Genomic DNA, 13,563 nt, shown 5'->3' with positions numbered 1-13,563 from the left:
TCCAGTGTTCTGAATGTGCATGTGGATCTTTTAAGCGCACCAATGAGGTGTGATTGAGCCGTGCAGCGAAGCAGCATAGCAACACCAATCAAATGTGTGAACACCTGCATAGCAGCACATTGAAGTTTTGGGAGTTTTGGAGCTGTTAAAGCAGAAAACCTGCAGTGATATAAAGTACCAGTAAGATCTTGATGTTGCTATGCATTTCAATCTTTGTCATAACTATTACATTAAGTACTATGGGTTTTGTGACCAAACTGCAATACAATGTAATGCAATAGTGTTGATTTTTTATTCACATTACATTGTCATTGACGTCCCAAAGCAAGTCATTTTAAAGATCATGGCTCATATAACCACAGACCTCTCGCTGTATCAAACCAGATGAAGAGAGTTTGCTTAAATTAATCATTCGGCAGAAAATAGTCTTGTGGTTTGTTTTCCAATTTAGATTTTCCTGTGTTATTTCCCCTCTCGCTTCTGCTACATGAGGTGCACACGCTCTCTGTATTCATCACTGCACAAGACACACTCTGTTAGTTGCAATAACTTCCTACCTTGCTTAATAGTAGTGCTTCAGTTTTTTTGGCCCTAGATTGAGTTTGTTTGGGTTGGAAACTGAGAACTGTTTGTGGAAGGATTTTCTGATGTTTGGATTAGTGAGAGGTTTTAAATTGCTGAATCTCAAGGTACAGTCGCGACATTTTAATGTAGTGTGACATTGTCAATGTCCACTGAATCACTGATTTTTAGCACTCACAAAGAGATATGTTTACATTCTTATAATTAAAGAAGCTGATTGTAACATATACTGATGGAAGATACTTATAGATTTGACCTTTAAGAAATATGCTTCAGACAATAAATGGATCATCCAATACAGATATAACAGTCTATTCTTATATATAGTAAATGCTTCAGAAATGTGATTATTTCCTGCAGCTAACTTTTACCCATTTCGTTTTTATAGCTAAAGTGGAAAAAAGACACAAGACCACGATGTTGAAACACTTTGTATATTTAGAGTGAGCTGCTGTTGGACCTTGTCAGGTTCCCTTTGACCGTTTCTCTTGGCTTAAAGATCGGAGATGCACATGGTGGCAGCAGAAATGCAGTAATTCATTCACAGGCTTTTGTGGCCGTATTACCTCCTTTGTTTATACATTATTAAGTGGATGATACAGATAACACACAGATTGGACATTCTTTGTTTTTAATGTCCATGTTAAACATACATGCTGTAAGCTTGTAACTGACTTATAAATACACACTATATAACTAGGGCCACTAGGAATCTGCGCATGCAGAAATTCGCAGATTTTTAGCCCATCAATAAGTTTATTTATTTACTTTTGTAAATGTGTGTAAATTTAGATTTATTCAGTTTTTAAATTAATTTCAGTAATATTGGCAAATATGAAAATGCACTTATGATTTATTTACAATACTGTTTGTAAAGTAGGATTTTCTATATTTTAGTAGATATATCATATAAGAGAATTGTTTTATTTACCAGTTAAGTGAATCTAATTGGATTTGCTTTGTAAAGATTAAATAAGTTAAAAAGGTTTTTTTTTCTTTTACTTTTTATTTATGACACTCCCAAAATTGTTCCACATAAATCTGCAGATTTTTAAAAAAATTCTGTCCAGAAATAGCAAAAAATGTCTGCAGTTTCTGTCTGGCTCTGCATATAACCCAGGACTAGTACAGTCTTAAAGCAGTTTAACGTATAACTAACTCTTGTTTTTCTATAAATGAAGCCTTATTAACATTCTAAGCAGAAAATAATACTAATAATAATAATGTATTTATAGTGCATTTTTCTCAGACCCTAAGCGCAAAATGTAATGACAAGCTGGTTTATGATTATGATATGCTAGCTAATGAGACCCGGTTAAAATATGGATGCTTTTAAGGTATTAAAATGATAAAAACATTGACATTTTAAAAACTTCATGAAATCCAAGCGAGAGATTTTGGTTACACTTTAGTTTAATGTCCAATTCTCTCTATTGATTAATGGTACCTGTTTATTACCTGTCTATTATAAAGATATTGTCTGTTTATTTGTACATGTAAAATACATTTTCTGCTTGATCTTATTGTATCCCCTAAATCTACCCAATACCTAAACCTAACTACTACCTTAATAACTAATAATAAGCACCAATTTAGGAGTTTGCTGAGGCAAATGTGGTAGTCAATGGCTTATTAATATCGAGAAATGTACCTTTAAATAAAGTGTGACCGAGATGATTTCTGACATTTTACTTATTAGCGTTGTTGGAGTGGCTATATTGTGGTGTACTTAGACTAAACTTTAACAAATACACACATTTAAAATATACAATTTTTGTCTTCTGGACAAAAAGGACAAAGCACATTGATGATTCATCATGTACTAAATCATATTCTTCTCAGATTGAGTCCCCATTGACTATCAAGTACAAAAATCATAGTAAATGATCATATTATAACTAAAACCTAATGATTAGTCAAGACATAGACTCTTAAATGTGTTGAAAACACCAGTGCTGGGAAGAAAACAACACCTATTATTTAGATACTATTATAGCAATTTCATAAAGTCTTCAAAGGTCTTTAACCATTACAGTACATTTTAAGTCCTCTGCCAGAAATCATCTTGGTGTAATTGGTTCTGGAAGAGAGAATTGATATTCACACAATACTAGGGCTGTGGTGGTGCAGGTGCATCAACACTATCTGATGTTTGAAAAGGAGCTGCTTCTTCTGAAAGGGAGTCCAGATCTATAGAGACCAACGGCGGAGGTTTAATAGCAATGTCTTTGAAAGAAGATGGAGTAAGGTCATCAGCCTGCTCTGATTCTCCATTGTCTATTACAGGCCCTTGTGCAGTTTCTGCTGAAGGTGTTTTTGTGTCAGAAGAAGAGTCTACGGGAGCTTGACCATCCTGGATTTTGTTTTCCTCTGCCTGAATTGGATCTTGAACAGCTGTTGAGTTCCCATTGGTGGCGTTGGTCTCATCTGGATTCTGTACTCCAAATGTGCTGCCTTGCGGGATATCTTCCATAAAAACGTCCTCACTTGTGTTCCTACCAAACGCCAAGTGGTTGGAAATGGACATTTGGTTGAAGCTATGTCTGTTGATGGCTTCGGACTCATCCATAGTTGGCAAGTTTGGATGAACGTCACCATCTAAAAATGGAGAGGGTCCTGCCCACACAGGATTTTCTAGCTGTCTTTTCTGCATTTTGCGTTTTCTCACCAAAATAATGATGATTGCTATGAACATCAGCAAAAATGTGGTGACAATCACTCCTGCCACAGCAGGACCTGGGTTCGCTTTTTGGCTGTCTTTTTTGATTGATAGAGTGGTACTTTGTTTAGGAGTGGTCTTTTTAGTGGTTGATGATTTCTTTGTTTTAGTCACAGGTTGAGTCTTAACCTCTGGTCCTTGAGTCCATTTGATTGTAACTTTTCCCTCTGTGGTTTTCAAACCAACGGTTGCAGCCCCACTGACATTTGTTTCAGCTATTATTGCGGAAGTGTGGGCGTGAGTCATTGGGCTTGGTTCTTTTGAAGTCCCCATTGTAGTATGGCTTGTATGAACATCTTTATATGTATTGTTTTTGTTGGCGTCTGTTTCATTTTTTTCCACTCCGTAGAGTCCAGAGAAATCAGTAGTAGAAAGTGTTTCCAGAGTGGTTTCTTGTGTCTCTGAATGATCCCTCTTAGTTGTTCCTATCTGTGAAAAATTTGTCGTTGTGGCAATGGGTGGTTGGGTTGAGATGTTAAATTCTGTAGCATTCTCAATCTGCAAAGATGAGTTATGTAGCCTGTGGTGGATTTCTGTTGGTTTTCGTTTTTTATTTGGAGTGGTTGTGACCTCTTGTGTTATTAGCTTAATAGGCTGCGTGAGTGTAGGAGTCAAGTTTTGCTGGCTATCATCTGCATTCCTCTTCGTCCTCCAATTTGATGTTTCATCTTCATTTCTGAACGTCTGCAACAAGTCGGGCTGCTTTGAATGGCTTGTGAAGTCCTGCGTCTGCACACTTCTTGACTGTGAAACCTGAATGACTTCTCGTGTCTCTGAAGGTCCCATGCTTGTTCTTAAAGTATCCACCTTTGTAATGTAGGGGATTTTAATCGATTCTGCAGCATTTTCAGTCCTTGTTAAAAATGTTGAATCTGGTATGTTGGATGTTTCAGACATATTTGCTTGTTCTTTTTGTGCAGTTGTTGCTGCTCTTTGCGTTAAATGGTTTTCAGTTGGTCCGAATGTGTACTCACCATCACCTTCATTCCTCTTTGTTCTCCGATTAGGTGTCTCACCGTTCAGTGTCCTAGGATGGACAATTCGCTGGCCTGAGTGACTTGTGAGCTTTTGCATCTGTTTGCTTCTTGAAACTAAAACATACTTGGCTTTCTCTGGCAAAACATCTGTCCTTGTGGTATTGGGTGTTTTAGTGGATGCAAACAATTCTGTAGTATTTTCTATCTGCAAAGGAAATGTAGTATGTGGTCTGTGGGAGCTGTTGGTTTGTTTATCTTCCTTTTGTACAGTTGTTTTAACATTTTGCAGTATTTTGTTATTTGGTTGTGCCAGCATAGTAGTCAAGCCTTGATCATCATGCGTTTTCCTGCTACGATATGATGTCTCTTCTTCACCTTTTAACGTAAACCGTGAGTGGACTCCTTGCTGGTCTGAGTGACTTGTGAAGTCTTTCGTCTGCACGCTTCTTGAAACTGAAATCTGAGTGGCTTCCAGTGTGTCTAAAGGTCCCATGCTTCTTGGTTCCTTTGGCGAAACATTGGCATTTGTGGTATTGGGCCTTTTAGTTAAGGCATGGTGTGTAAGCACTTTCTGCAAAGGAGATGTAGATTTCTCTCTGTACCAGCTTTCTGTCATCTTTCGTTGTTCCTTTTGTGGTGTGCTTGCTACTTCCTGTGATAATTTGGTTTTAGGTTGTGCCAGCAAAGTAGTCAAGTTGTATTGGTCATTCTCTGCATTTTTACTCGTCCTCTGGTTTGATAGCTTATCATCAGCGTAGGGTGTCTTCGAGCGGATGCCTTGCTGTTCTGAGTGGCTTCTGAGGTGAAGCATCTGAATGCTTTTTGAAACTGAAACCACGTTGTCTATTCCAGAATCAATAGTGTACTCCCTTTGCCCTGATGCTTTATCTGCTGTGTTTGGTACCACGGTGTTCTTATGGCTGGTAGTTAAATGGCCATTTAGACTCCATGGAAGAAAGTAGAGGAAAGCGATTGTGCAAAGAGTAGCCCTCATGGTGTCCTTAGAGAACCTTGCCAAAAGAGACATTTGCACATAAGATTCAACTGAGCATTTAATGTACCTGCGAATTTCTAGAGGCAACATAAAAAACTTTTTCATTTATCTTTTTAAAACAACTTCTAAAACAGAAAGCAACAAATGTTTGTTGTATACAAATGTCACGCATTGAAATTGAAGACCCAGTGACAAGAAAAAAGCACCCCCCACCCACCCACACTTTATTTTACTTGTAGTTATGTAGTTTCTTTAGATTTTAATGCAATTTGTGGCTTATGCTAGACAAAAGGGTAGAAATGTACTTACCGAGGCATCTTCTTGAGGCATTTGAGACAGACTGAAGAACATTCTGATAATACGGAACTGTCACTTCACTTGACAGGAAATGGAGCTGTGAAATGGCTGCATTCGTTTTTGCTAATAGCCTTTTTTCCAGAGGAAAGAAGCTGTCGTAACCGAAAGCAGAAGCTGCTTTATCTCTTATGTTCTAGGATATTAGGCTTGTTTTGAGGTGTCTTTAAGAAAGAAACAGCCTTTGGTTATCTTCAAAAATATCTAGAAGCATAAAAAAAAAACTTTTCTGCAGAGCAAAGGCATCTAAAAAGGAAATGATCTCATATCTTCTTTTTCTCGCTATGTTCCTTCTAAGACCAACATCAGTACTTATTTCTCAAAACTTAAGCAATTCTTCTTGGCAACTACCATAACAGTAACATCACAGAAAGGGTAAATAAGAAACAGAACAAGCATTTTAACATTAGCTTTTTATTTTAGATTGACATGTCAGAGTTCTGCAATAAAAAAATGAAGGTATGCTCAATTTGCTGAACTTAAAGCTTAAGTGTGTGATTTCTTTTTATCCTGTTTAATAGATAATCAACTATATGAAAGCTAATCGTAGGTTGTTTCGTTTAAACTGTTTGAACAACAAGAAATAGTTTTTCATGGCAGTTGGGTGAATGATAATGTGGAAATAGCAGTAGAAATTACACACTGCAGCTTTAAGCACATTTTTACACAGTTCTATATTCACCATATTTTGTGTTTCGAGTGTGTGTGTGTGTGGCATATTTCTAAATGTATTCGTCTCTCATCCTTTATCATTCGCTTCCAGTAACTTTTAGCTGCGTGAAACCACTTGTTATGCTCTTGTTAATGCAAGAATATACATTGTTATTTTAATGTATCGTCTTGAAAATTAACACACTGGGTTGTAGAACAAACAGTTTTACCATTTATTGTGCTTGATTTTTCTCATCATGTTCATTCAGCGGCCAAAGATTCGGAAGTCTTCTACAGCTTATGACATTAAAAATGAGATAAATAGGGCTTGTATTTGTGATCTAGAGCAAATGAACATACTTTTTTTCAGTTTCGAGGCATAATCAGTTTTTCACAAAAAAAAAAAAGCAAACATTTGAGACGATGCTAATGTTAGACTCCCTTTTGATCGCAATTACAATCATACACAGAAATTTCATTTTTGTATTGTCGTTGTCATCTTCACTAAGATATTTTGAGCTGATTGAGATGTGAAAACTGCCCTCATTTCATGACAAATTAACAAATTAATCAATTTCATAATTGTTCTTTTTATCCTAATGAACAGATAATTGTAGTTGGTTAAACAATTCCCAAAAATCATGTAAGGCCACTTTTAAATGTGCTCTTCTGTTAGCTTACTTTTTTATATTCTGTTGAAGCCGTTTATTAAAAAAAAAAAAAAAAAAAAATTATAATAATCAAACCTGCCTTCAGTGGCTAGCATACAAAAAAGCTTTTAAAATTCACACCATCAGAGGCATATTCTCCAAACCGATGGGATCTATGCAGGAATCCCTGGATGGTGAGCTTTGCATTGTTGTTGGGATGCTCTCTGTCTCTCTGGATGTGTTAGAAGGGTGGATATACTGGCTCGAACCTGCCGCGCCATCATTGCCCTCTTCTTCCTCGCCATCGGTTTTTACTTCCTCCAGTAAAACGCTGGTTTCACATGGACCCACGATGCCGCCCTCACTGTTCTCTGTCCCCCAATAGCCTGTTCCACTCACAAGGTCTGCGTTGCTTCTGGATGGACGGGGCGTCCGCTGGTGGCGTTTCTGACTTGAGACGGTACATGCCAGTGCTATGGTGGAGGTTAGGAGGATCAGGATGATGCCGCCAGCTGTGGCAGTTGCTATAAATGCTAGCTGGGCATCAATAAAACAGTTGATCTCGGAGGCACCAGTTGGTGGAAAACTAGTGGTCATAAAAGAAATGTTGAGGTCGGCATATTGGGAAGTGGTGGAGTTGTACGTCAGATTTTCTGTGGTCTGCATTGTCACCCTCTTTTGAGATCTGTGTAAGAAATTATTATTTTAAATCAGTTGAGCACGTTGAATAGTAGAATTGGTACACTGTTAAAAAAACTGGGTTCCACACAATTGATTTTTTTGTCGGGACAACATCAAGGAATTAAGTTAACTTATTGTTTTACAAAGTTAAGTGGATTGAACATAAAACAATTAACTTGTCCCCAAAAACTTAAGAATTGTGTTTCAGCTCATTTTAAATAGTTAGTTTGAACAAACAACAATCGCCATTTTTCAAATGTGCACTGTAAAAAATGCAGGGTTCCACTCAATTCATTTGGTGTCCCAACACAAATTAAGTTAACTTAACAAATTCAAATGGATTTGACATAAAACAATTACGTTTTCCCAAAAAATCCCAAAAATTGTGTTGTTTCAGCTCTTTTTAAATGTGTAGTTTTTTGCGTAGTAGTTAAGTAGTTTAACATTTCAGCATAGTATCAATATATTCAACTTTCACAGTACATATTATATGTCGTGTTCAATTCCATAGCTTATGGGTAAAAAGTCACACTATGGTTCAAAAGTTTGGGGTTTGTAAATTTGAGTGTTTTAGCACGTAAGCTAATTTGCAGCACCTGTCCACTGTAGGCTTTTAAAAATAAATAATAATAATAGCAGCAATGCAATACACATAAATAATAATCACAATGGCAACATTAAAATGAATACCAATCTTAGTAATAAAAGAAAAAAGTTGTATATAAAATAATTATCAACTTTTTTAGCAATTGAAATGTGTCTTGTGTAGTAAATTAAGATAAGATGATATAAAATTCAGCTTTACAGTCAGACACAAAATAAGGTATAAAAATACAAAAGAGAATATAATAAAATGCATTAAATCAAATCACCTTTAAATTAGGACACTGCTTTTGGAAAAAAAAAAACATCTAATGTTGCTGACCCCAGACAATCTTGTACTTAACTTGACATAAATAACATGTTTAAAGCTTTTTCAAACGCACCCAGTTTCCTTTTGAAATAATTTAAACAATTTTAACAGTATTATAAAAATAATTAAGTAATTAGTTTTCACTCACGTCTGTTTACTAAACTCTCAATTACATATTAGGTACAAAGATAATTCGATAACCGATGTGTACTTACTAAAATGATATATAGCCTTTCTTAGGGACTGCTCTGGAGCGCTGGAAAATGAAGAACGACCACCTGAACTGACGAGACTTGATGTATTGCAAAACCGAACACAATTGTTTCCTGTTCCCCACGCTTGAAGATATTTAGGCGTTCTTTAGCTGAGATAATCTTGACCTGTGGTTACAAGAGTAGAAAACAGGGTTATATTTGAGTTATGGGTTTCCATTCAGTGTAGACAGTCAGATGTTCACCATTTAAGGGAGTTATTGAAATGTGCTGCTAATGTTTGACGTGGTTAAGAGCTTTAATTAACTGGGTCTCCATCAGCTTGTGTATTTTAAAGTATTCCATGAAAAACGACTGATGGAAATGTCAAATTTCTAATAAAAAAAACCCTTAAACTTTTTAAATTAAAGTTTTTAAAGTTTTAAACTTTATGAAAAAGGGTTGAATGCAAATAATGGGAAATAGAAATGCATTTGCCGAATTAACTTTGATGTAGTGAACATTACAACCATGTGACCAATCAGCTATCTCCATTACACAACTAGGTTACCAATACTACAGTCAGAAGCTTTAACAACTTGATGGAAACACACCTAATTCACATTTGGCATTTTTTTTTCTTTTCTTTCTTTTTTTTTTTTTTTAAAGATTCACATCACATTAGCATTCAAACCAGCTATAGTTTTGGCACATATCCTTGAAAATTCACTATGTGTTTCTATTGCCGAAATAGGCTTCTCTAAGATGCAAAAACCATTCTAAAATTCAAAACTTGTATCTGATATTTATAAATCTGTCATTGTTGTATCATTCATAGGTTCAAAACTGGACAAATCAATGGTGATCTTCTGATCTACCACGTCCTGCTGACGCTCAAGCCCTACTATGCCAAGCATTATGAGATCGTAGTTGACCTTACTCATGTGGGCCCCAGTAACCGTTTCAAGACGGACTTCTTATCCAAATGGTTTGTGGTCTTTCCAAACTTCGCCTATGAGAACGTGGCTGCTGTGTACATCTACAACTGCAACACCTGGGTACGCGAGTACACCAAATACCACGAGCGACTGCTGACTGGCCTCAAGGGGAGCAAGAAGCTGGTGTTTATCGATTCGCCTGCACGTCTAGCTGAACACATCGAACCCGAACAGCAGAAGCTGCCCGCAGCTACTTTAGCACTGGAAGAAGACCTCAAAGTGTTCCACAACGCCCTAAAGCTTGCACACAGAGACACAAAAGTGTCAATTAAGGTAAGAGTTTTTAGATCAATTTTATTAACTCAATTAACTCAATTTTAGTGTTAGTTTAGGTACTGATATTGGCCATGTTAGTAAATTTTTGTTCATTATTTTTACTGCTGGACATTAATATAGCACTATTGAACATAGTTTCTTCCATTTAATAAAAAAGTAATAATTGTAACTTTCTTTCAGTTGGTTGTTTACTACTTGCAATTCTGACCTTTTCTTTGAATTGTGTGATTTAAAAAAATCATTATAATTAACAAAAACTTTTCTTGTTCATTAATTTGTTCCCCCATTTTTGTTGAACTGTGGCTATAAATAAGAAATTTGTTCATTTAATAAAAATTGTTGACATGTACTAATTCAGTGTTTCTCAACCACGTTCATGTCTCCTTAACCAAACACACCTAATCCAGATCATCAGCTCATTAGCATAGACTAAAAGACGTGTAATGTGTGTGACTGACAAAGGAGACACCCAAAAAATGCAGTGTTGGTGGTCCTCCAGGATCGTGGTTGAGAAACACTGTACTAAAATATTTACTAATTTTGATGTAATTATATATTGGTCAAAGATGTGATGCTTTTTGGGGTCGGCATTAAATTAAATATGCAGGAGTCATGTAGATGGAATTAATTTTTTTATTATTATTATTTTGTTTTAAGCGAAAGTTTGAATCAGTTTTAGTATTACCTATATGTTAATGTAAGAATATTTGTTTATCTGACCTCTGTTTATTAAAATGATATAATACAAAAATTTAGCAGCCAATTTTTATTTAAAAATTCAAGTAATTCTAAACCTATTGTGGCGTTGCTCTTTGATTCATAAATGCGTTACGATACTATCAAATGACTTTTGTTTTAACTATGTGACAGGACAAGATTTTGTGGTATTTAAACTATTGTTACACTATTGAACTATTGAGTTATTGAATGAGCCCAAGTCTTCTGTTAGTCATTGTAAAAGTATGTACATTAGAGAGCACACCGAATGTACTCTTGTGTGTATGAATCATGAATGTATGTATGTACATCAAATGTATTTTTCATCTTTGAACATTACAGTTTGACCAATGGATATTCATTCTGAGATTAGCTAAAGATCATCATTTAATAGTCTTAAATTATTGCTGTTTAAGTAAGTTACATCCGGTTTCCCCCACAGCCCAAAGACATGCGCTTTAAGTGAATTGATTAAGCTAAACTGGCTGTAGTGTATTTGCGTGAATGCAAGAGTGTATGGGTGTTTCCCGGTCTTGGGTTGCGGCTGAAAGGGCATTCCACTGCATAAAACATATTCTTGATAAGTTGGCGGTTCATTCCCCTGCAACCTCTGATTAATGAAGAGACTAAGCCGAAAAGAAGTTACATGGTACAATCTTTTTTTATGCATGTGTATTATGTAGTTTTTATGTATGTGCATCTTGAGCGCATTTATAATCTTATTCTGTCATAGATATATACATTTTTTACAATTCATGTGAGTCATTTTAGCACTTTTTTTTTAAGACAAAATGATTGTTGAACTGACTGGAGACCCCTTTTTTATTTTGTTGTACTTGTGACAATGATAATTAAGATCTATTCTTTTTTTGTTGCATGTATTAAGGTGGGATCCACAGCTGTACAGGTGACCTCGGCCGAAAGAACGCGTGTCCTAGGACAGCCTGTGTTCCTAAATGACATCTACTACGCTTCAGAGATCGAGGAGATATGCCTGGTGGACGAGAACCAGTTCACGCTAACCATCGCTAACCAGGGCACCCCACTCACTTTCATGCACCAGGAGTGTGAAGCCATCGTTCAGTCCATCATCCACATCCGCACGCGCTGGGAACTTTCCCAACCAGACTCCATTCCCCAACACACCAAAATCAGGCCTAAGGATGTTCCTGGCACCCTGCTCAACATCGCTCTTCTCAACCTGGGAAGCTCCGACCCCAGTCTGAGGTAAGGCTGAACGATTATTGCATTTCTGATAACATCCATAAAAAAATTTAAATCTAAAACAATTCGTTATCTGAAAATGCTGTGATTACACTGGTTTCTTGACGCGCAAAAGGAAAGCAATGTAAAAAATTAATGCATCAGGGTACGGATTCTAGGGTTGTCAAAAGTACCAACTTCGGTAACAAAATTAGTGTCAAACCTGCTCTGAATTGGTACATTAAGGATAAATTGCAAATGGAATGGAATGAATGTAGTGACCTTATTCTTCGATCCGGAAATGTGCTCGTTTTAGCGGCTGTTTTAGAACTTCTGATTCAGTTGCCTATGGAAGAAATGAATAGTAAACAGTATAAAACAATCAAACTACTTGTTCTACAAACAAGTGTCTGCATGACTATACAGACAAAGCAGAATAATCGAATGAGAAAATGTCCGTTTGCAACATCAAGCAGCATAACAAAGTGTTTTTAAAGTCTAAAAATGAATGGAAGCGAGTAAGACCAGAAGTCTCAAGCTAAAAAGATTGAAATGGCTGCGCCTGCTCGTTCACAAAGAATAAGGTCAATAAACAACAAATTGTATAAAGTAAATACAATTTTAAAATAAAAGTAATAATTATCATTTGGAAAATACAAACGTGATGTAGAACTGGCCGCTCAAGACTTACACATGCATAATTATTGAAAGGGGAAGAAAAAACTATTGAATTGAATTATGTAAGAATATTTTGATGATAAATCATATTTTAATGGAATGTATATTTTTAAATGATATTAGAGAATGCTTTTATTTACTAAATATTTTAAGGGAAATGTTTAAAAGGGGAAATTTTAGAGTATTTATCACTGATTAAATTGGAACAACCTATATGAGTTTTTATCAGTGTGCTTGTAATTGTTTTTACAATGAATGATTACGAAACAGCTATGTTTGTAAATGATATATTGAATATTTTCTACAAATGTTGCCGTATATATAACCAATGCTGCTGAAATGGCATTAAAACATGAATGTATAAATAACTAACTTGGTACTTGAGTTTTAAAAGCGTCAATTTGCCACTTAAGTTTGAGTGCTATTGTTGAGCATGTTCTTCTTGATTGGCCAGCAAGCGTTCACTTGCTCAACCGAAATGACTGTGATTGGCTTTAATGTTCATCGATTTACTGCTTTTTGCATTTGAGAGCTGCGTTTATGAGCTGATCTGTCAGTAGATCACTCATAAATGCTTATAGACAGATCAGTTAATAGATGTAGTTTTTAAAAGAGGCTTTTTTATAGTTTATAGTTTGAGCTTGTGATTAAGAAAATTGCTAGTTAAATCGTTATTGCTGGTTTAATAAAAAAAAAAAAAAAAACGCCATTCGATTATTATTGATTACAAATCAATCAGCCGTAGTCTGCAGTTAGAGTCATTAGGCTGTCTTGAGTTTTAGACAGCACTCATGCTGTTTTTCAACCTAAAAACTTGATAGTTTTGGGTGAATGGTCCGATGCATCCCGCTGTTGTTGTTTTGACAATGAGCCTTTTATTTGCCGGCTTCTGTCTTTGTTTTGGTGAACTGATTAGAAATGCTAATACTGATGCTTTGTGTCTTTTAGTTCAACTGCAGCGGCTCTTAAACTTGCCACC

At 35.9% G+C, this 13,563-nt stretch overlaps 3 protein-coding genes across 41 annotated transcripts in view; 1 reads left to right on the top strand and 2 right to left on the bottom strand.

Moving 5' to 3' along the window:
- The window catches only part of or40a1 (odorant receptor, family 40, subfamily A, member 1), a 617,996-nt gene that overhangs the window by 430,062 nt on the left and 174,371 nt on the right, over positions 1–13,563 (bottom strand). The window lies entirely within an intron of this gene.
- nf1a (neurofibromin 1a) overlaps positions 1–13,563 on the top strand; it is a 123,031-nt gene that overhangs the window by 68,100 nt on the left and 41,368 nt on the right. For 36 of the 38 annotated variants that reach the window (XR_012390931.1, XR_012390929.1, XR_012390932.1 and 33 more), the window contains 2 exons: positions 9,551–9,983; positions 11,590–11,930. Coding sequence is in view for 24 of the 38 variants with exons in the window: in XM_073923827.1 (XP_073779928.1) it covers positions 9,551–9,983; positions 11,590–11,930 (774 nt within the window). In the remaining 14 variants the exon portion in view is untranslated. Of the gene's footprint in view, positions 1–2,868; positions 6,602–9,550; positions 9,984–11,589; positions 11,931–13,563 lie in introns of those variants that run through there. The other 2 variants (XM_073923830.1, XM_073923829.1) reach the window with 1 other exon arrangement.
- On the bottom strand, positions 1,003–5,614 carry evi2b (ecotropic viral integration site 2B). The gene is made up of 2 exons (XM_021466451.3): positions 5,582–5,614; positions 1,003–5,288 (listed from the first exon to the last, which is right to left on the bottom strand). Exons 1-2 carry the CDS (start codon positions 5,587–5,589, stop codon positions 2,693–2,695), a joined length of 2,604 nt encoding a protein of 867 aa, XP_021322126.1. The 5' UTR covers positions 5,590–5,614; the 3' UTR covers positions 1,003–2,692.

This window comes from Danio rerio, chromosome 15 (assembly GCF_049306965.1).
Source record: "Danio rerio strain Tuebingen ecotype United States chromosome 15, GRCz12tu, whole genome shotgun sequence".
NCBI classification, from domain to species: Eukaryota; Metazoa; Chordata; class Actinopteri; order Cypriniformes; family Danionidae; genus Danio; species Danio rerio.
The sequence above is the reverse complement of the archived record's forward strand: the minus strand, read 5'-3'. Positions and strand labels throughout refer to the sequence as shown.